The sequence below is a fragment of the Pelobates fuscus genome, chromosome 1 (assembly GCF_036172605.1).
Source record: "Pelobates fuscus isolate aPelFus1 chromosome 1, aPelFus1.pri, whole genome shotgun sequence".
NCBI lineage: Eukaryota > Metazoa > Chordata > Amphibia > Anura > Pelobatidae > Pelobates > Pelobates fuscus.
In genome coordinates, this window is record NC_086317.1 from 43,543,781 (window position 1) to 43,568,433 (window position 24,653).

The following is a 24,653-nucleotide window of genomic DNA, read 5'->3' on the forward strand; positions in this document are numbered from 1 at the left end:
CCTCTAGGTATCTCTCTCCCAAGCTCTGGTCTGTCTCTTTTGCCCCTTCCCCAGCCCCTCTGTGTCTCTTTGTGCCCTCCAAACTCCTCTAGGTGTCTCTCTCCCAAGCTCTGGTCTGTCTCTTTTGCTCCTTCCCCAGCCCCTCTGTGTCTCTTTGTGCCCTCCCATCCCCTCTAGGTATCTCTCTCCCAAGCTCTGGTCTGTCTCTTTTGCCCCTTCCCCAGCCCCTCTGTGTCTCTTTGTGCCCTCCAAACTCCTCTAGGTGTCTCTCTCCCAAGCTCTGGTCTGTCTCTTTTGCTCCTTCCACAGCCCCTCTGTGCCGTGTTAATTTTGCCAGAAATGTCAATTTAGTTTTTGTCATAGTCTTTTGACTAAAGAGACATTTTTACTTTTATGCGTATTTTAGTCATCAGAATTTAGTTTTAGTCTAGTTTTAGTCGACTAAATCTCAAAAATGTTAGTCGACCAAAATTGTTAGTCGACAAAATTAACACTCTTAACAGGTAGTATTTATGGGGTTTTTTAAAAGTAAAAGTCCGCTGCATTAAAATAAAGACACAAATCATAGTAGATTTATTCACATATATTTAATGAGACAAAAATCTCGAACTTAACAAATCCACTTAAGAATCTTCAGAGAGATCCTATCAGCATGACACATTCAAGGCACAATATTTTTTTCATATTTTTCACCATGTATTTTTTTTTCTGAAGTGCCATAACTAGATACCTTCCATTCTGTTAAAATGTAACCCTTCCCATACTCGTCTAGTCAAAAAGAAGGGCAGGACTGTATTTGTAACCCACAGATGGTGGTTTATAATATACCAGGGTTTTCTAGTCCGTCATCAGTAATGGAACCAACACTGTCAACAAAATGGCAGCCTCCATCAAGTAATACTGCATTCTATTCTGTTCTATCCTGATTTTAAAACAGGTTAAATTAGTATGCACTGAACAGCATGCTACTCTATGTCAGCCTGATACATTGTTTAGCTAATTGCTTTATATACAAAATAAAATACAACTAAGTAACATAGAGGGTGACCAACTTTAGGTTTTATTGATCTGAATTCTGGGCTGATAAGGGTACATTTAAAAAAAAAAAAATACCCCCTATATATCCCCAGACTAAGGTGTTTCTTTATGGAATTTTCTTACTAGGTCATTTAATGACAGTCAGAGATTTACAGATTCTATTGAGTTTCCACCAGAAACTAACATTCAAACCTACCATTCTAATAAGACACAAAAAGTAAACGACTGCATACCAAAGCAAGGCTGTATTTATATTCATCTACTGCATTCCAGAGTCGGACTACAGTTTGATTTAATTCACTGATTGCAAAACGTAGGACTGCGAACCTTGAAGCATCTGAAAACATGAATCTATGAATAAGGAAAGAAAAAAACTTTGAAGTAAATGCAAACTGCTAAAGTGAACTAAAAGAAAAACAAAATTATAAAACGCCGTTTAAGGTTGTGTTTAAATGTAAACATGACTATTCAAGAGTTTCCCTTTTATTGATAAACAGAAACTTGATGGAGCTCTTAAATGGAGTATACGGCAGCTTTGGGATCCATGCTTCTTGCTTTAATTGGTTCCTGGACACTCCAGTATATACTCTTTGATGTCTTTCAAACATTGTATTGCAGCAAAGGGTGAACAGAACGCCTGACCCTTTACAGACTTTACACAGAGATTCAGTGTAAAACATTAACATCTCTTTACAAAGGAACATATTCATTGGCTTTATCTCTGTCATGTAAAAAATATATATTTTTATCCAAGTCTGTCATATTCACAATGGTGTCTTCAATGCAAGAACGCAAGACGTGAAGTCAGCAGCTAACATGGCCGCCATTACAAAATGTCTGTTCATATGACGAACGACTTTGTGTGTTTGAAGTCCTGTAAGAATAAAAGTTAGAAGACTCATCAGTATATTAAATAATATAAACAGAAAATCCAGCGCACTCCATTATCCCCTAAACAGGAACTTCAGTGCTGACAGATTTAGTTAGTTTTTTTTTTTTGTTTTTTTTTAAAAAACACCTAATCCAGGCAAAAAAAATAATGGGGGTTTAGTTACATTATATGATCATACATTGCATAAGCCTGCCACAACGTCAACCGTCAACACTACTTATCCATATTCACGTGAATGCAGCCAGCCCCCTGTTTTCTCATATATTAATTAATATGACATCCTTCCTTAGTGCAACACGAAACATATACAGAGTACTGTATGTTGCTACTGTTGATGAAATACAGCGTACGGAAGGCTCAGGATGATAGGAATTCTAACTATATAACAAATACACTTTATCAGTTAATTAAAATATTCTGGGGTTGTACAAGTGGAGCAATCAAGAGATATATTCAACTGGTTTCAATGGGAATTATACCATGTGAACCCTTTACAGACCAACGACTATCTATGCTCTCTTTAAGTAAATATGAAATCATTTGAAAAGCTTATCCAACATATTAAATTAAATCCATAAATAGAGAGATATACAGATCTAGAGTGATGGTGTAGGCATTTATTCATTATGAATACTGTACTTACACTTTCTTTGTTTGTAATTTCTTTCCTGTTGGAAAATGGGAAATAAAGATACAGAGCAGTGGTTAATACAGGGCTGCAGGTGAACTGTACCATTATATAAAACTATTGCTACATGTGAAATCGACTAATACTTTGCTATTACAACATAAACTGGCAAATTACACTGCCGTTTCTAGACAACTACATAAAGGACGTTTACAGCATGAAACAGAACGATTTACTTCTGTTCTAGATATAATGTATTCCAACTGGGAATACTGGGTCTTATTAAACTTACTAGTAATTAGTTACTCTTTATTGTGCTTGATGCTAATAATAAAGTATAATGCTTGTTTCTAGTGCTTTGGCCAGTAGAGGGAGTATTGAGCCCATATTTACAGAGCACGTATACGCTAAGCAAGCCTTCTCAAAACCAAGAGGATTGTTTATTAAAGGAAAACTATTTATTGTCCTACACATTTGTTTTGTATGGCCTTTTAACACTAGAATCTGATATTAATCAAGAGGAACAATAGCTCCCTATCACCACACCCTATACACGAAAGGGTGTGGACAATTATAATAAAATAAAGGCACTGGTGGAATGGAACTTTTCAAAAGTGTTGGGATAATAGGATTTTGTTTTGAACATTGTATATTTTACAGGGTTTTCAATTTTTTGCCCCCCAAGATGACACTTAAATGCCATCATAGGGGCTTGTGGGAATATAAGAGGTTTTTTTTGTTAGTATTTGCTTAAGATTTACATTTAGTTTCAATGTGAGACAGTCATATGGGTACAACGGGACTTAAATTGAGGATTGAGGTGATGACAATTGTCTACGTCAGTGTAAAGTGAGAAATCTGTCATAAAATCACATACAGAGAACCATAAGGTAAAATTAGCTTCTCAAACCGAAAGAGGACCAACTCTCAAGCTCAGGCCCGATGAAGAGGTGAGAGTGATATAGGGAGGAAATAGTTGAAGATAGTGTGAGTGGTATGAAAGAGAAGAGAGACAAATCAGGGAAGATAATATTTATTGGAGTGTTGGGTGGAGGGTTATGAAGGTCAATGGGTGGTGGAGGGGTGTGTGATTATTAGCTGTCAGCCAGCCCTAGCAGAATGGGGTCAGTGCTAATTTTGGCAGTATAGTTTAGTCAAGGAGGTCATATGGCATAATTGTCATATTTGCTATATAATAAGGCAGCAATCTATACAGAGATTAATGTGACCCCCTTTGTGATAGCTCCAGTATGTACGTTTTTAAATGATGTAATTTAATCCATACTGGGTTTCCAAGTGACACAGGACTGTGGTTGGATTATAGGCATAATTGGCATAGTGGCCCATTGATGGTAGGGTGTAATGTACAATATCAGAGTTAATATACAGCAAGGTGACACATGTTTAGACAAAGAACCGTTAGTTACCCACAATCCCATTTTCTCCACTGCAAATAAACCCCACCAAATATGGATTTATGTTTATAATATACAAAGAGGGCTTCTCCATGCTAACAGGATGCATAGTTTTATTACCCACAAACTAGTTCCTATGTGCACGTTATCCTTCACAGCTACAATATTAGTGACAGAAAGGACATTGAATAAAATGCATTCCACGCCTCTCCTGCTGATACCGACAGTTCTACAAAGCCTGAAAGCCATTTCAGAAATATATTTTTCTTTTATTTTAATTACATAGATGGCTGAATTTCCAAATCACTTCATGAATGACTGAAAACTGGCAAGATGTTTCCTTTTGTAGAAATAAAGAGATGTGCTATGCCCCAGCAGCTTTCTGATTACAGAGTATATGAAACATAAAAAGGTACTTACTCTGAGGGTTTCCTCCCTAGAAAGGAAAAGAACAAACAGAAACAATAATTAACAGAGATTAAAGCAGCTGTCATGACAATTAATCAACAACAACACAACCAACATACTAAATAACATTGCAAATGGACAAAGAGGGACCCTCACTTTAGGTGAGTGAGTGGTCGTGTGGCCAGGGGCGGCGCTGCTCTGAGAAATTTTAGGTTACTCAATAATATTTCATGTAATTGAAATGCAATTGGAACAAGAACAATGTGTCTTATTTACACAGACTGAGTTTTAAACACAGTTATTGTAATTTAAAGAGACATTAATGTGAGTATTATTGCTGTGGAGCTCTGTTATACACACCAACAATATGGAGCTCCTAGAAAAAAGGGGACATTAGGATAGAAAAGATGGACATAGAAATTTGGGCCCAAAATAGGGATCCGTTAGGCAGACCCTTTATTATTCCAGGCTACGTCACTGGCCTTCCCCCTTTCACACGCCCACCGGTGTTCATGGGACACTGACGCTGGGAGATATGTTCTTATGAAAGACTGAACTACCACCAGGCAGGGGTAGGCAACCTTTGGCACTCTTGATGTTTTGGACTACATCTCCCCTGATGCTTTGCTAGTATTATGGCTGTAAGAGCATTATAGGAGATGTAGTCCACAATATCTGGGGTGCTGGATTGCCTACTCTTGCATTAAGGGATGAACTAGCCTGGGTTAACTTTATCACCCTCTTATAGTGCACTCACTAAGATTTGAGCTGTCCTGAGGCTTCCAATCTAGCCTCTTCAAATGCATTCACTAAGGACTGAGTTAACTTGATCACCATCAACCCTCATACAGTGCACTCACTAAGGGGTGAGGTGTCCTGAGTTAGCTTGATTGCAGTCTACCTTCTTTTAGTGTACTCACTAGAGGCTGTGCCGTCTTAGGATAACTCGTTCACCATATATCCTCTTATAGTGCATTCTTTAAGGGCAGAACTGTCCTGAGTTCATTGCTAGAATGTTTGGGGTAAAAAGTTCGGCAAATCTAGAAATCCAGAAACAATCTCTTTGAAATAGATTGTTTATGGTGACTATTTTTCTCTGGTGGGACTTTCTTGTTATTGTTATTATAGTTTTTGAACGGTTTGAGTTCTTACCAGGAGCCACGGCGCTTGAGTGACAGAGCAGCGCTTGGTGGACCCCAGGTGAGAAGTCCTTATAATGGGAGTGGGGGATACCGGAGCATTCTTGGCACCATAACCACAATAGTGAGTTGTTTATTGGTTATTGTGCTTGGTGTGTTCCTTTAAAATGAATTCTATGGTGTAAGGAATACAAAGTTGTATTTCTTACATTATAGTTCCCTCTGCCCCACCGCCAGTAGCTTAATGGTTAAAAAATCCTTTACTCACTTAACCGATTTCAGTGCCAAAGTCCATTGGCGCTGGTCAATGCCCCACCTCCTCTGATGTCATCTGACAGGGGGCTAATGCGCGGCAAGCACTGGGAGCACATTGGGCCCTCCCCATTGGAAACCATTGCTGCAATGCTTCCTATGGGGATTTAATTGATGCTGGATGCCCTCATGCAGAGCATGGGGACGTCCAACGTCAGTTCCAAGACTCAAAGTCGCCTAGCAAGAAGGAAGTACCTCTAGAGTCTGCCTGATAGCCACTAGAGGCAGTCTTTGTCCTACAATTTAATTATTGCAGATTCTCATAAACTGCATTAATTAACATAGCAAGGTTAGGGGGAAAATCTAAAGTGGTCTGGGTGCCTATAGTTTACTTTAATTTCACATACAACTACACAGTTGATATCAAGGAAATAGTATTATATAGATTTTTGGTTGGTATAGTGCAAAGGAAATTTAACAAGTACAATGTAAAAGTCATAATTGTGAATTTAGGATTACACACTCTGTGCGTGAATGATTATTTATAACTCCAGCCTGTAAGACACACCTCAAGTAAGAACTCTTAGCTAGGCATCTTCTGGGATTGGGAGTTTTTCTGCATTTCTCCTTTTATATGCTCGAGAATGCATTAAGGAAGCTTTTACAGTTTTATTCAGAAATGTAACTGTTAGGATTATTCGCTAAAGTGAGAATAGACAGAATTCAAAGTGAATTTCTTAATAAAGACCAAAGTAGCTGCACGGCTGACTTGGTGAATTCCAGTTCAGCTAGGTTGGCCTTAATTTTCCAATCACTTTAATTCACTTTGAATTCGTGACAAGTCTCACTTTAGTGGATAACCCTGTGTATGTTACTGTTATGATAACTTTCTCCCCAACAGGCAAAAATTATTTACATGAATATTCGCTAAACTCCAAATATGTTCTGGATGGACAACATTTGGTTAAAAAAATCAAATTAACATGTTTAATAATAGCCAAACTGGTTCTAATTTGGTTACTTCAACCAAATCAGCACACGGCGGTCAAATTGCCTTTATTTATTTACTTTTTAGCATGGAGGCTGACGAACAGAAGCTGCCCAGTCACCCCATTTATAGATCACTGCATCACGTAGCTTTTAAAACTATTTTCCCACACCTTGCTAGTAATGCCGGTCAGCAAATAATCTGGATAATCTGCGTTTAGATCCAAATTGCATCCATTCATTTGCATTCAGACAATATTCAAGGTAATTCGGACACAGTGTTGCAAAATCTAGACATTATAAATCTTGAGAAAAATGTCTTTATTCTGCCGACCAAATACTCCTGGATAGTCCGGGATTTTGGTATTCGGCTTTTACCCGATTAGTGTGTATGCCCGTACCACAGACATCCGCAGAAATTCAAAAAACGCAAATACGCAATGTGTATGAGAATTGACAAGTGACAATGTAAATTTAGGACAGAATAACTGAGCTGGAAAACGTCGAGTTGTATTTTTTTTTTCTTGACTGTTGTGACCTATATTTTGTAGCTTAGCTGCTATTTGCCACAATTCTCATTTTGTGAAAATAACCTCCTTCTGCTGCAAGACATGGTAGCTTACCCTGATGGAGGGATGAAATCGAAGGCCTGCCTGTGTTGTCTGGCTGTTACCTGCTGTTTCTGTGTACAGTTATTTCCTTCAGCCTCTGCATCCCCACAATAAACACCACTAATTCCCATTGACTGCTGACAGTACGGTTAGACCCTGCTTTCCTGCCTTTGTGTACAATTTGGCACCAGATCAGTGTCTCTGGGCGTTCCCTTGTTATTTATGGAAAACTGCACTACTAGTAAATGGCCCATTCATATCAGCTCTTTCTTTGCAAATTAGTTTATTATTGTGATTGGACAATGGATTGATAAAACAAGCATCTGCTTGCAGATTGCCCCACTGCCCAATAATATAGTGCCTTGTCCTCTAACCTTTATTTGTTTTTAACAAAATACTATAATTGGCTACAAAACAATGCAATATTATATGGCGTTACTTTTTTGATGTTTGCAGTAAAAAAAAATGTTTTTAAAGTCACCAAAATAAAGCTATATGTAGCCGCCTTCTTGTTTTTCCAAAAAAAGTCATGTGAGGATACTAATTTAAAAATGATACAATTTGCAATAAACGCTACATCAGCAGTGACACCAGCAGACTTTTTAGAGATGTTTGCAAGATGGTTGATTTCTATATTGTGACATCTATTATTTACATATAGATAAAAAAAAAACTATCTTTTGATTCGGTTTCTTGTCAGTACAGTAAGTCATTGGGCTCAGCTTCTAATTCATATTTAGGAAGTTTTAGTTTAACCCTGAGATGTATGTGGCACTAATCCTTTAGCAATACATCACATATATGTTATACAGCAACTCACAAAAAAGATATGGAAGTGTTTGTAAATTGGAAAACAGAACTTTGAAATTAAAGGGACACTATAGTCACCAAAACAAATTTAGCCTAATGAAGCTATTTTGGTGTATATATCATGCACCTGCAGTCTCACTACTCAATTCTGTGCAGTTTAGAAGTTAAATCACTTTGATTATGCACTATAGTCACACCTCCCTGCATGTGACTTCCACAGCCTTCATAAACACTTCCTGTAAAGAGTCATCTAATGTTTATACTTCCTTTATGGCAAATTATGTTTAATTTAAATTTCTTATCCACTGCACTGTTAATAGCTTGCTAAACCCTGCAAGAACCTCCTGTGTGTGATTAAAGTTTAATTAAGTGAGCAAGAGATAAAAACTTTCAAAGTAAGTTTACATCTTGAAAGTAAAACCATTTTTTTTCATCCAGGCTGTGTGAGTCACAGCCAGGGAGGTGTGGCTATGGCTGCATGGGCAGAAACAAAAGTGATTTAACTTTGAAATGGCAGAAAATTGAGTAGTGAAACTTCAGAGGCATGATCCATACACCAAAACTGCTTCATTAAGCTAAGGTTGATTTGGTGACTGTAGTGTTCCTTTAAAGTATATCCATATTTATGGTCATGTGTAGTTAGCAGGGATTTTAACTATGATTTACTATTTCTACAACTAGTTGGGAGCTGGGGTATCACCCAAATGCTACCCAAATGGTTATTCACTAAAATATGAATTTAAAGGATTTAAATTCTAGTCCAAAACTAGAGTAGAAATATTCTCAAAGACAGCTATTTTTTCACAACTCAGCTATTTTTGCCTAAATCTTAAAATTCAGTTGGAATTCTTGACAATTCCCAATTTAGCAAAGAGCCATGCCATTTAAAAAAATTAAATCTCTGCCCTAGTCAAGAACACCTTTAACATTCAGTCTGCCTGAGCTGAGTACATCGGAGAGTCAAGACAATACCAGCTGTAGTGAATTTAGATGTCTTGGACATGAGTGCCAGTTATTTTCAGTCAACTATCAATGTCTTATGTAATAAAATAGGCATAGACATGCGCAGCCTATTGCATAAGGGTGTGCACCCTAAAGCACATACACACACGCCGCGTATGTATATATATATATATATGTATATATATATATACACACATTTATATACACACACACATACACTGCTGTGTGTGGGTGCTGTGTGTGTGTGCGCGCTGTGTGTGTGAGGGCACTGTGTGTGTGTGTGTGAGGGCGATGTGTGTGTGTAAGTGCTGTGTTTGTGAGGGTGCTGTGTGTGTGTGTGTGAAGCTGCTGTTAGTGTGTGTAAGTGTAAGGGTGCTGTGTGTGTGTGTTTGTGAGGGTGGTGTGTGTGTGTGTAAGGGCACTGTGTGTGTGAGGGTGCTGTTGGTGTGTGTGTAAGGGTGCTGTGTGTGTGTGAGTGAGGGTGCTGTTAGTGTGTGCTGTGTGTGTATATGTGTAAGGGTGCTGTTAGTGTGTGGGTGCTGTTAGTGTGTGTGTGTGTGTGTGTAAGGGTGCTGTGCGTGTGTGTGTGTGTGTGTGTGTAAGGGTGATGTAAGTGTGAGGGTGCTGTATGTGTGGGGGTTCTGTTAGTGTGAGGGTGCTGTTTGTGTGTGTGTGTGTGTGTGTGTGTGCTGTGTGTGTATTGTATTGTGTGGGGGTGCGGGAGCCATCTAGTTAATATACCCCCTCCCTTCTTACCTTTTGTAAGGTGGGGGGACCGTGCTGCTGCCATCCCTGGTGGTCCAGTCGTGGGCTAACTCTAGCCCCACTACGGGCTAGAGTTCACTCTCGCAAGATCTGAGCATTGCCTCTTGAGTTTAGCTCCACTGAGCTTAACTACCAGGAAGTAACAGGACTGTTGTCTGATCTGGGGGGTTGAATTTATGAAAGTGCCAATTTCTTTTGAAACCCACACTTTTTGTAAAATGAAAAGGAGAGGACCCACTCTTCACACATAAAGCATTTCAGCAAGCTGAAGTGCTTCAAGGATCTGGAGTGTCCCTTTAACAGGTACAGAGACAGACAAGGAGAAATATTACCTTCTGCGCCTATTAATATTACTGACCGCTCCCCATTCTCAGGGTAATGGTATCCACAACTAATTTTAACTTTGAAACATGTGCCTGCCTGGCTGTTCATTTCAATCGATAAGTCCGTGAAAGAGATGAGCAAAAAGTTTGCAGTTCAGTAAAAGAGACACATCAAAGAATACTGCATATGTTCTTGCAACATTCCGCACATGATCTGTTACAGGCAGTGCAAAGATAACTGTTCTGACAGCCATTATTTACAGTCATTATCGTAAGTGATGCTTTTTAAGGGAGTGTCATCTGACATAAACAAACACAGTGTCCGTTACATTGCGTAACCATCCACTCTAGATAAAGCAAGGTCAGTAAAGCATTCAAGGCCGCAAATACCGTACACATCCGAGACAGACCTACACACATGTTTTCATGCTTGTTTATACACATACAAGCTAAACGTGGATTTACATTAAATGAAAACAAAGGTTAACAGTCATCAATGTGTGGCTCGTTTGAATGACCCAACCAAGAATCATGTATGTATATTGCAATACCCTGGAGTAATATTTACACACGAATCCACTCAAAGAAGATAATGGCGTGGTTGTGGAAACAGAAATCAAGGAGAGATCGGGTGAACCAATCAAATACATGGCATAGAAACAGAGGTGGGTGAACCTGAAATGGGCCGTGGTGTAGTAAAGGATTTTAGCAAACTGAGTGATGTGTAAAGATTTGAGACCTAATGGGAGGGTAAGGGTATTGGATGTTGGATGGTGGTTAAGAGTGAGACATTTTTTCTTCCACACTTGCAAGAGCTGAGCCTGAAAATACGTTGGAGTTAACTTTTTGGCCCATTTGTCCAGAGTTTAGCAGTGCAGCTGTAGAGAATCGTGGGCTGTGGTCAGCAGCCAATAAAAGATGGCTATGCTTTGACGAGTCAGTAATGGCCTGCTGCTCATCTATTCATCAGTATGAAGTCATACATACATCTGCATTACATGTGTAAGAACATCACTTACTGGAACAGTATCCTCTCCTGTGAGCATAGAACACTCCGAATCCGCAAAGTAAAATCACAAGAGCTACAATAACCGCTGCAGCAACAATTCCAGCAATGTTTAAGTCATCTGTATAGAGAAAAGTGAAAATAAATATAACCAGTTACACGTAGTTTCAGTTATTGTAGTTATACATAATTTGTACGTATTATGAGGTATCTGTATCTGCAGGCATAGAAGTGAACTCCTAACATGCCTCGGCCTCCCTCCCCCCCCCAAAAAATAAGAAAAAATAAGGTGACCCCCACACTTTATAAAATGAATTTTGTGATTATTTAGGTAAATGTTGGACAAGTCAAATACATTTTTATACTACACAACTAAATGCATATACACTTTCTTTCATTCTTACTACACACACCGGATGTGAATATAGATGTTGATGGTTCTAGGCCTGCTAATTCCCATTTATAAAACATGGAGAGTCACATCCTTTTTTGGGGGATGGGTGTGTGGGAGGTAAAAGGGTAGAGTTGCATCTGTAAATGATGTGCATATCAGTGCCTGATAATGAATACATTTTACATATATTCAGTAATTGATGTAACCCTGCTGGCAGTCCCACTGTTCATGCTTGATGTAATCCATACTGGTTTGTTGTCCCCTGGCTCTTGTGGCAAGCCACCAAACCTAGGTTACACCAGGTGACAGCAGTGGGATATATGACTGATTCCAAATATTTTCAACCCAATTTACATTGTATGAGTTCCGAAGATCTACGATAACTATATAACCAATGCACTATAGCATGTATCATTCCTCTCTTTACAACAAGCTATGTAGACTGAAATAGCCACTAAAAAGGCTTCCCCAACACATTGCAACACAGTGGATGATCTTACTCTAGAACTCATGGTTTCCCAACACTACATTCATTTAAAAGGATGGTGTGTCCCTTTAAATTTGGTAACGCTTTGATGTACGTTAGTACTATAAGGTGAGTCTGGTTCACTGAAGCTAGAGCAGGGACTGAGAAGTTCTTGCATCCCAGCTGTTCTGTACACAGTATCCTTATTTCTCAGTATAAGAGGAATTTTATTCCACAAAATTTGGAAAGTAAGCAGTTTGCTATCATACCGGCACAGGGGAGACACAATAAATGCCGAATAGGTACAGGGTCCACAATTATACAGAAGATACAATACAAATTAAAACAAAATGAATGATAACAAATAACAAATATTCTTTTTATTCAGGACATAAGTGTTACTGTTGTGCGACACACTGATAGACACAACACCACCCACCGGCTCACTATAAAGTGCCGTTTAATTGAGCCACTCTGATTACTCACCCACTTGCATCTTTTTAGCAGAGCATTTCTGAGCCACTCCAATAGTGTTGTAGGCTTCACAGTAATACTCGCCTGTGTCTGCTTTGGCCACTACATTGAAATGCTGGTTGAAACGAGATACATAGTTACATACATGGACTGCAAGCAAGATAGTATAAATCTTTATGAATCAATAGAGCCCGATGTTAATTAAATCTGCTGTGATCATACTGATCTGTAGTCAGTGGTAGAAGCAATTTATTGACATTTATGGACACTGGGGCCATAAGGTAGTCAAACAAAATTAAATTCCAGGTTATATATATACACATGTATACATACAAATATCTATATATAACACAGTGTCAAGCAGAGACTCTCTCACATCTCTAAAATATTGATCTGTGAGTAAATATTGCATCACCCATTTTCATAATTGCTATTTTTTATCATTTTTTGTTTAGTTATTACCCATGTTTGCAATCAAATCAAGGTAGATGGCAATTATGCTGTTTTTACCTTCCAACTAGTATCTCTATGATCCACAGTGCCAGGCTCTGGGTAGAGGTAATAAACTCTTTGTATGTTAGCCTGCTTCTACTGCAAGGTTTGAGGTTCCTAAACGACTCAAGTCTTATGTACAAAACAGTACATTTTTAAGACCTTATTCTTTTTTTTTTATTATTATTAAATTTAAATAATCTGAACCTTTTTGCAGTAAATTACATAAGTGAATTATTGAATGTTTTGTAAAACCTGTGTAATACATTCTACTGCAAAAGCCTTTGTAAATACAGTCACGGTATAACAATGTATAATCCTGGCTGTGTATAACAGTGTTCTAATTCTTCCTTTGTATAACCCAGTGCGAATCCTGCCTGTATATACAGCACAAAGTGCTGATATTAAACCTCTAAACACTTATGGTTAATAGCACCTTTGTAATGCACGGTGCCAATGCTGCGAGTATTTACCAGTACACATGTAATGCCTCTTTATAATACTGTGCCAATGCTTACATTGTATACCTACCAACATGTATTAAAGATTCAGCAAATTACATCAATCTACAGTCAGGCCACATATTTTGCTTTGTAAGAGAATAAACTGAAATTTCTCTGTACATACTAACATACTATGTTTAATGAAAGGAAAAGGCAGAGCCTACAAGAATGATTGAAAGGGAGCCAATATGGAGGCACTCAGTTCTGGATATCGCTAAATAGACTGGTGTCAATTTCTACATTTAACGGAGCCCTATAGTCACCCAGACCATTTCATCTTATTGAAGTGGTCTGGATGCAATCATTCTTCAGTTTTAATACTGCAATGTAATACAATGCAGTTTGTTTACATTGCGGGGTTAATTTCATCTCAAGTGGCTGTCTTCATGACAGCCATTAGAGGGCGCTTCCACTGCGGGCACCATGTACACCCAGTCACGTGATACAGAAGCTCATAGGAAATCACTGAATTCAATGCTTTGCTGTGAAAAGCATTTGGATGCATGGCACTTGTTTCACACCAACATCAATTTTTAATGCGGTGTGTTGGCTTGGACGCCAATAAGAACACTGGATGATGGGGGCAGAGTGGCTGGCAGCACCAAGGTAGTCTTGATGCTGGAGTAGAGGTAAGTAAAGTTCTTTTTTAAGGATTTTACTCTGAGCACACATATGCTACACCTACATCTTTAAGCAGAGGGGTAATAGCTTGAATCATCATAAAATTGTATCCATACATTTTCTAGAAATTTTATTTTATTTTATTGGATATAATGTTGCACTATGTTATTTTTGAATAGCACATGCCCTAAATACTCTTCAGACTATAAGTGGAATTCTCTGATCTGTTCAATCAGCAGTTTAGAATGGACATGATAAAGGCTAGCAAGAAACGCTCGATGTTTAGCATGCCAAGAGGACATAGAATGCCTCTCCCATCTCACATCTGGCACTTGACATTCATGCTCTGTACCAGATTAGCTCGTGGATTCTTTGATAGTTTAATTTGGGTACCTATGCCTGATGAAATTCTCTAGTAATGGAAACATGGAAACACAAGCTAAACATACCCCCGTACTTACCAACGATCCAGAGACTTTATCCACTCTGTAAGTCGCATTTGTAGCTTTGGAATTTTGCCCCTGGTTGTCTAGTAGAACACCATTCTTAAACCATTTGTATTCTGAAGCTGGGTAGCCTTCGTTTTCTCGACACTTCAATTCCACTACAGAGCCGCTCATCGCTGTGCTAGGGATATCACATACTGGTACACTAGGAGCAACTGGTGAAAACACAAAACAAATCATTAAAATGTATAGCCATCTGTCTATTCATTTGTCTGTCCATCCATACATCCAATCATCTATCCATCCATCCAATGATCCACCCAATGATCTATACACCTATCCATCCATTGATTGATTTCAATGCCTTAATATGTACCTAACTACTAACTAAAAAATGGTGCCGTTAACTAATGCCATAACACTGTTTACTCTGTATTTTCTCATTAGCTTGAACATGCTGTTGTGGCAACTTAAGCTTGTTAGTAACTCAAAGCACTGCATAAATAAAGATTGACAAAAGAAAAGAAAAGAAAAAGCGCCAACCAACAGTTTGCAGATTTCTATACCATTGTTTAGAATTTTTCATAATGGCAGCCAACAGAATTACGTATGACCAGCATTAAACGGCTGACAAGACAATGTTATCGCACTTATATTTATAAATACTTCAATGGGGGAGGTCACAAAGTGTGGCTGGAAATGGAATGAGCAATTATTACACAAATTCCTGAAAGAGGAGCAATTGGAAGGAACATTCCACAAATTGTGAACTCTGACCCCCAAATCGCTATCTATCTATAACACCAATAATTACAAACAAAAGACAAGCTGGCTAGTTACTGTACTCAGCATATTACTTGAACGTTTTCTTTTATCACAGTCCTATTTCCCAATACATATGTGTGTAGTTGACATTCCTTAAGTTCTGAAATTGGATTTTTCCAGTTCAGATCTAGGAGGCTGTTTCAGGCTTTCACTAATCGTCCTCTCTAGGATTTATTCACTAAACCATGAGTCAACAGTTATCACCGGGAGTATTCACTCTGACTCAATTTGGGGAAAATAAATGTTTACAAAAAGCATCCTTTTGTAAGAACGCAGTTCAATTCAGACTTAGTACTACCTGAGTTCCTTTGATCTCAAGAATTAATTTGGGCCAATGAATTAGTGATCAGGCCAGGTTAAAGTGAATCGTGAATTTGCTGTGCAATTCGGACCCAAACTCAGAACATTGGTACATATTTATCATAGATATTCAATCGTGGTACTGAAATTATTAAAAGTACATCATTTTTTGTGGATCGACAGCTGACAAAGATTTATGGGTAATGTAGTCTTAAAACAGCAGAGTTAGCTGGATACATATGGAAGACCTTTCACAGAGGAAAGAAAGGGGACTTAAGTAAAAAAAAATCTATAATATATAAAGGTTCTTAAATCTCATTAGCTTTGCTTAGTCACTGGGTAAACATTGCTTTTTCATATTTATTATTTTTTAATAATTACACACTTGCAACATATTCCACAGCCCTGTGTAGTATACGTAGATTCTACACTCTAAGTCCACTTATAATGCAACAAAAAAACAGCAACGAAGACCACAAAAAGTCTGTGTTCACATAACATCTAGTACAGGCATATTTAACCCCTTAAGGACACATGACATGTGTGACATGTCATGATTCCCTTTTATTCCAGAAGTTTGGTCCTTAAGGGGTTAAACATCCAAGTTGCCATGGAAACCAATCTTACCATTCCAGGACTACGCACCATCACATGTCTAGGGTGTGGAAACAAAAAAGTGATTTTAAGGCAGCCTTACTAATACTTGGCTGCCTTGCTTCCCTTTCTCTAAAGCTCGCGTCAGTCCCTAATCCACACAGGAAGATACCAGGGTCCAATGCAGTTTAAAGATACTTAAACGGTTCGGAACACAATGTTCTTTACACTGGGAAATCAAAGTGACTTTCAACATTGTGTGCCGATGTCGAATTAATTCACAACTTGATAGCTTGCAATTCTGGGGCATAATGAACCATTTTTATTCTTTGTCTACCAACTTAACTTTCAGTAAACAAATAAAGACTCTTTTTACTGTCCTTATTCAATTTAAGAGACATGTATTAAAGAAGTGCCCACATAAAACAAGGTGAAAAATGCAAATATAATGCAGTATATTATTCTTATTCTTATTCTTATTATTATTGGTATTTATATAGCGCCAACTAATTCTGCAGCGCTTTACAATATTATGAAAGGGAAGGGGGGGGATTTACAATAAATGAGACTATTACACAGTGACACAGGAACAATAGGTAGGTGAGGACCCTGCTCAAACGAGCTTACAGTCTAAAAAACATGCAACACAGGCTGAAAGACACAAACAAAAAAATATTATATTGCGCAATATGTCTGTATAAAGGAATATTTGGAATGTATTCACTTCAGCAAATTGTAGACTAACATTTTCCTGAGCTTAAAGGACCACTCTAGGCACCCAGACGACTTCAGCTTAATGAAGTGGTCTGGGTGCCAGGTACCTCTAGGATTAACCCTTTTTTTTATAAACATAGCAGTTTCAGAGAAACTGCTATGTTTATAATGAGGGTTAATCCAGCCTCCAAATCCTCTAGTGGCTGTCTCATTGACAGCCGCTAGAGGCGCTTGCGTGCTTCTCACTGTGAAAATCACAGTGAGAGCACGCAAGCGTCCATAGGAAAGCATTGTAAATGCTTTCCTATGCGACCGGCTGAATGCGAGCGCGGCTCCTGCCGCGCATGCGCATTCAGCCGATGACGTCGCGATCAAGATGGAGAGGAGGAGGAAAGCTCCCCGCCCGGCGCTGGAAAAAGAGGTAAGTTTAACCCCTTCCTCTCTCCAGAGCCCGGCGGGAGGGGGTCCCTGAGGGTGGGGGCACCCTCAGGGTACTCTAGTGCCAGGAAAACGAGTATGTTTTCCTGGCACTAGAGTGGTCCTTTAAGTAAAACAGCATGGGTTAAAGGATCCCTATCAAACAGTAAAAACAGGATGTAAGTAAGTAAAAAGCTTCTCAACCAGCAAGCAGCAGAATATCGGAGCTCCACTAAAATTTGAAGGTGAATACAATCCCGGAAGTGTGCCGAATGGCATGCAGAGGAGTTAATGGAACACTATAGGATCAGGAATAGAAACGTGTATTCCTGACCCTTTTATGTTAAAAATGCACTTTACACTCCTGGAAAATCTCTGCCCCCCTTACACAGAGTAAAAACTCACCTTTATTCCAGCTCTAGCCTTGCCACCATAAGAATTGGTAATCTCAGCCAATCCAATGTTTTCCCATAGAAAAACATTGGATTGGCTGAGATCATTAATTCTGATGATCTCAGCCAACGATTTTGGGCGGGATGCAAAGCCAAACGTTGCGCTGGCCAATCAGCATCCCCTCAAAAAGGAAAGCTCAGCGTCTCCATGCAGAGCTGGCTGACGTTAAATGTCAGTGCTGCACGTTGTGAGACTGAGTGACTGCCACTGGAGGTGTCCCTAGAGAGCATTGTAAACACTGCATTTTCTCTGAAAAAGCCTGCAGGGATAGGCTGTATACTCCAGAACTATTAAATTAAGCTGTAAATCCATTTTGCAGTGCTCTCTGCTGCTTACTGGTTGAGAAGCTTTTTACTTACAGTTGCATGAAAAAGTATGTGAACCCTTTGGAATGATATGGATTTCTGCACAAATTGGTCATAAAATGTGATCTGATCATCATCTAAGTCACAACAATAGACAATCACAGTCTGCTTAAACTAATAACACACAAAGAATGAGATGTTGCCATGTTTTTATTGAACACACCATGTAAACATTCACAGTGCAGGTGGAAAAAGTGTGTGAACCCCTAGACTAATGACATCTCCAAGAGCTAATTGGAGTGAGATGTCAGCCAACTGGAGTCCAATCAATGAGATGAGATTGTAGGTGTTGGTTACAGCTACCCTGCCCTATAAACACACACACACCAGTTCTGGGTTTGCTTTTCACAAGAAGCATTGCCTGATGTGAATGATGCCTCGCACAAAAGAACTCTCAGAAGACCTACAATTAAGAATTGTTGACTTGCATGAAGCTGGAAAGGGTTATAAAAGTATCTCCAAAAGCCTTGCTGTTCATCAGTCCACGGTAAGACAAATTGTCTATAAATGGAGAAAGTTCAGCACTGCTGCTACTCTCCCTAGGAGTGGCCGTCCTGTAAAGATAACTGCAAGAGCACAGCGCAGACTGCTCAATGAGGTGAAGAAGAATCCTAGAGTGTCAGCAAAAGACTTACAAAAGTCACTGGCAAATGCTAACATCCCTGTTAGAGAATCTACAATACGTAAAACACTAAACAAGAATGGATTTCATGGGAGGATACCACAGAGGAAGCCACTGCTGTCCAAACAAAACATTGCTGCACGTTTACAGTTTGCACAAGAGTACCTGGATGTTCCACAGCAGTACTGGCAAAATATTCTGTGGACAGATGAAACCAAAGTTGAGTTGTTTGGAAGAAACACACAACACTATGTGTGGCGAAAAAGAGGCACAGCACACCAACATCAAAACTTCATCCCAACTGTGAAGTATCGTGGTGGGGGCATCATGGTTTGGGGCTGCTTTGCTGCGGCAGGGCCTGGACGGATTGCTATCATCGAAGTAAAAATGAATTCCCAAGTTTATCAAGACATTTTGCTGGAGAACCTAAGGCCATCTGTCTACCAGCTGAAACTCAACAGAAGATAGGTGTTTCAACAGGACAATGACCCAAAGCATAGAAGTAAAACAACAACAGAATGGCTTAAACAGAAGAAAATACACCTTCTGAAGTGGCCCAGTCAGAGTCCTGACCTCAACCCGATTGAGATGCTGTGGCATGACCTCAAGAAAGCGATTCACACCAGACATCCCAAGAATATTGCTGAACTGAAACAGTTCTGTAAAGAGGAATGGTCAATAATTACTCCTGACCGTTGTGCACGTCTGATCTGCAACTACAGGAAACATTTGGTTGAAGTTATTGCTGCCAAAGGAGGTTCAACCAGTTATTAAATCCAAGGGTTCACATACTTTTTCCACCTGCACTGTGAATGTTTACATGGTGTGTTCAATAAAAACATGGCAACATTTCATTCTTTGTGTGTTATTAGTTTAAGCAGACTGTGATTGTCTATTGTTGTGACTTAGATGATGATCAGATCACATTTTATGACCAATTTGTGCAGAAATCCATATCATTCCAAAGGGTTCACATACTTTTTCTTGCAACCGTACATGTATAGTTATTTTGATTTGAATACATATTTGTATACTGCTTTAATGTTGGGGTTATCTCTACTCTCTTGTCGGTAGCTGATCCTTTAAACCAAGCCATGTTGCTTGAGCCAGTATTGTAAGGCTCAGGCAAATGTGAGTTTCCATTTGCTAAAGTGAAAACCTTCCAAACATTCATATATACAGACATACTGCACAATATATTCTTCTTTATCTTTAGCTTATCTTTCAGCCCCCTATATCTACAAGAAGGTATATGTTGCATGTTTTATATTCGGCATTATATGTGCATATTCACCTTGTTTTAAGTGTGTGTTTTAAATTGGTGGAATTGTGTGATTATTCCACGGGTGACCATGTTTATTTTTATCTCACTTCCTATATATCACTTTGATGTAGTGGTTATAGTGCAAGAAATGAATGTAATCAGAAATCATGTTCCAGACTGCAAGGTAGGTGCTGTGGGCTACTGCTTGCTTCTTGAGATTAGTTCCACTGAGCTGAACCACAAATAAGTAACAGGACTGGTTGTCTGATTGACAGCAAGGTGTGTGACAAGTTTAATTTCTAAAGGTGACAATTTCTATTCAAATCTGCACTTTTTGTAAAATGAAAAAAGAGGGCACACTCTTCACATAGGAGTCTTGATTGTCCCTTTAACTTGTTATAATGCCTTAACTAATTATATAAATAGTATTCTTTTTATTATGATTAACCCATTCTGGGCAGAATATAAATGAAAAGTAACTTGGCAGCATTTAGCAAAACACAAATTGCACAACTTGTGAGATGTTGCTGACTTGATACACAGGAGCTGCGGGTTCTGCTTATATAGTTACGCTGGGATGTCTCACACTGGGGTGTCTTCTTCTTTACAATTTAACCTTCTGAAGATGCTATTTAAAAAAACAAACCAGAAACATCTGGATATTCTCCTTGGATGGAAAACAAGTGAAGAAACTGCCAATGCGAGGACTATAAACATATGACTTTCCAAGTATTGCGAGGTGTTATAAATTCTGTCATATAAAGCAGATCCTAGAATGTCTCTTTCTGCGTATGGGATGATTCAATGTGCTCTATAGGGGTTAATTCATCAATCCGCCAAGGACAGCAACTGACGTAACGCACACCTACTGTAAATTAAATAATAACCCAGATACATTGTACTAGATCCCTCTCCCTCGGTCACATTTATTCCATCGACCAATAAACTATTATAACAGGGGCATCTAAACTGTTTTTGGGTTTTCCGCACAAGTCACTTTATTAACCCCTTAAGGACCAAACTTCTGGAATAAAAGGGAATCATGACGTGTCACACACGTCATGTGTCCTTAAGGGGTTAAAGGAGCACTATATGGTCAGGAACACAAACATGTATTCCTGACCCTATAGGGTTAAAACCCCCATCTAGCCACCCTGGTCCCCTCATGCCTCCCTAAAGTAGTAAAATCGTACTTGTATTCAAGCCTGAAGCTGCTGGCTTTGTCACTGTTTAATTTTGACCTGCCCACTGCCTGCTGATATCATCAGAAGTGGTAGCCTGATCCAATCACAATGCTTCCCCATAGGAGACTGACAAGGAGGTAGATCAGGGGCAGAGCCAGCATGATTCAAACACAGCCCTGGCCAATCAGCATCTCCTCATAGAGATGAATTGAATCTATGAGGAAAGTTCAGTGTCTGCATGAGGGAGGAAATACTGAATGTTTGGATGCGTTTTAGGCAGCCATGACCCAGGAAGGATCTCTAACAGCCATCTAAGGAGTGGCCAGTGAAGTTATCACTAGGCTGTAATGTAAAAACTGCATTTTCTCTGAAAAAACAGCGTTTACAGCAAAAAGCCTGAAGGTAATGATTCTAATCACCAGAACAAATTCAATAAGCTGTAGTTGTTCTGGTGACTATAGTGTCCCTTTAAATTTAGAATTTGTCAAATGTGTTTGTACCTGAAACTACACACTGATAACCAGTGTATACAGTAATATATCTCATGTAAAGCAAAATTGTGAATGATTTATGATTATTTGTATAGCACCAACATATTCTGCACCGCTGAACAATAGGTAAAAAAGGAAAACAATTAAGTTCTAACAAAACATGTTTGACATAGGGGTACAGTAGGTAAAGATGGCCCTGCCAAACTGGTTGAAAAATACAAAATGGTAAGTGGTGGGACCAAATGATCTGTATATACCTGAAAGGTTGAGAGGAGTATTTGAGAAGAGAGAGCACAGTAGTTGGAATACAGCAGAGGAAGGTTGTTAAGAGAGTTAAGGAGCAAACTGCTATGCTTCTGTAAAGACATGTAATTAAGGATTTTGTGAAGGATCGGATGAGAGATGAGTCTTGGACCTTCATTGTGAACTGTAAAGTGTCATTCTGGGCACAATATAGGCCAATATGCAGAAAGTTACAATAATCAAGGTGGGAAACAATGATAGCATCGACAAGCATTGTAGTTCCGTCTGTCGTGTAGTGAGAAAAGGACAAATATATGAAATGTTTTTAAATGTTTTTAAGATGAAAGCAAAATGATTTGGTGATTGATTTTGTGTTAGAGGTGAAGGAAAGGTCAGAATCAAAGAACACATCAAGGCAACATGCTTGTGGGGTTGAGGTTATGATAGTATGGGAGTTCAGATAAGTTAAGTATAAACAAGCCTTTTTAAGTAGCATGGAGGTAAGGGTAAGAAGAGAGATAAGATGAAAGCCAAGCAAAACATCTTAGTCAAGAGAAGTTTTTTTTTTACTATGGGCGAGATCAGTGCATTTTTGATGGATGATGGGAAAATGCCAGAGGAAAGAGACGGGTGGAAAATTTTAAGCAGATACTAAGTTTAGAAGAGGAGGTCCAGCAGTGCGTTGTACAGTTGAGGAAAAAAGTTAGTAAGACCATTTCTTTTTGGATGTTATCAATCAGGCGCTTGGGATCATGTGAGAAGGTGGTGAAGGGAGATGAATTATGTTTGTTTGGCGAGAGAGGACTCACACAAGTTTATAGTGCTGGAATTAGCCATACTATGAAATTACTCCAGTAACACAGGCTTGGTAGTTAGTTTAATAAAGAGGGGGGACAGCGTATGGAAATAGCTTATCTATGGTACTTGAGAAGTAGAGCTACAGAGGGTAGTTGCCATGGAAGGACATGTGATTTTCAAAATCGGTGAGTGGAGAGTTGGATATCTATCGAAAGCGGCTGATCAATGAATTACAGATTTCTGAGTTGAGGTAAGGGTGGTTGGCTGCGGTGCAAGAAACGATTTCTCCTTAGGAGGTGGTCATCATAAAGAGGGAAGGGTATGTAAGTGAAGTTATTGATAAAACAATGTTTGGAGAAAATAAGGTCTAAAGTGTTGCTGGCGTGATGAGTAGGGGTAGTAGACCACTGCGTGAGTTATGGAGGTGGTCATAGAGAGAAATTTAGAGGCCCCAGAGCTAATTGTTGCATCTAAAGTTATGTAAAAGTCCCCAAGGATACTGGAGGGTATGTCGAAAGACAGGAAATGAGAGAGCCAGGCTGAGAAGAGTTCCAAGAAGTGGCCAACAATAATATCAATATGTAGTAAGGAGGGGCGAAGCATGGATCTCAAAGGAAGAGAAATAGTCAAGGCACAGAGGGAATAAGTTGAAAAGTATAATGAGATGAGAGGAGATCCTGTACCCTTATGGTCACGACGTCTGGGAGTAGGCAACATTCGGAGTCCACCATAAGATAGGGACGCAGGGGTAGCACAGTCAGGGGAAGAAAGCCTATTATGAACAAATGTAGAACAATTGTCCCTTGATTTTAAAAATACTATTGCTATGTAACACATAAGACCATGCAATGTTTACCGATGGTTAACGAAAAAACAAATTGCAAATTGTAAGACAAGAATAGCTGCATTGCAAAAATTCTACTTTGGCACAAAATCAAAAATTAAATATTCTGTCAAAAACAAAATGAAAATTTACATATTTTGTCTTATGTGGGTATTTCTATCTCATCTGCAGGCAGGGACGCCCTTTTTTTTTTTTTTTTTTTTTACAAGTAAACTGTTTTGTCTGTTGCTTTACCATAAATATTTAAGTCTATTGTGATTTCTTGAAAAATCCTGCTGTCTTGAGGTGCACTGACTTCACAGCGATACTTTCCCGAATCCGATCTGGTTACAGCTTTTATTCTGATACTGGAATCCATCATCTCTGCACGTGCCAACAAATCACCTGTGTATTCAAATGACACACTCCTGTTAGACACAGCATAAATGCATCCACCAACACTGATCAAACCCACATGCAATATATGACCTAGACAATTTCCAAAGCCATTCCTTTAAATATCAAACTTTAACTCCCAATACTCACAGTCAGCTAAATTCTAACTCTACTCCTACCCTTCACTAAAAACAGGAAGAGAGCAAAAAGTTACGGGAATGATGTTCTAACAAATTATGGTGGCTGTAGTTGGGTCGATCCTGGTTTAGATATTTAGGTCTAATCTTTATGCTCAGTACGAATGACCATGTCTGAAGGTCTAATTCTCGTAAGATATTTGTGGTTATTTTTACTATTGCTGTTACTAGCTGGGTGCTTGGATAGCTCTACACAACTATCATGCTTCACATACCAACACAAAATGCTAGCCCTAACTGTGCCAGAGGGGCAAACACTGCACGGTAAACTTTTAAAGGAAAACATGTAATGATGGAGAAAACTCCAAAAAACATTTTTCCACTTTCAATTGTA

The 24,653-nt window shown here is 38.9% G+C and overlaps 1 protein-coding gene across 1 annotated transcript in view; it reads right to left on the bottom strand.

Moving 5' to 3' along the window:
- Nucleotides 1-572: 572 nt before the first annotated feature.
- JAM2 (junctional adhesion molecule 2) overlaps nucleotides 573-24,653 on the bottom strand; it is an 88,135-nt gene continuing 64,054 nt past the window's right edge. The window contains exons 4-10 of the mRNA XM_063448314.1: nucleotides 23,982-24,131; nucleotides 14,649-14,848; nucleotides 12,584-12,686; nucleotides 11,251-11,358; nucleotides 4,394-4,409; nucleotides 2,574-2,598; nucleotides 573-1,912 (exon numbers count right to left, since the gene is read on the bottom strand). Coding sequence (XP_063304384.1) covers nucleotides 1,880-1,912; nucleotides 2,574-2,598; nucleotides 4,394-4,409; nucleotides 11,251-11,358; nucleotides 12,584-12,686; nucleotides 14,649-14,848; nucleotides 23,982-24,131 — 635 coding nt within the window. The 3' untranslated portion in view covers nucleotides 573-1,879. The remainder of the gene's footprint in view (nucleotides 1,913-2,573; nucleotides 2,599-4,393; nucleotides 4,410-11,250; nucleotides 11,359-12,583; nucleotides 12,687-14,648; nucleotides 14,849-23,981; nucleotides 24,132-24,653) is intronic.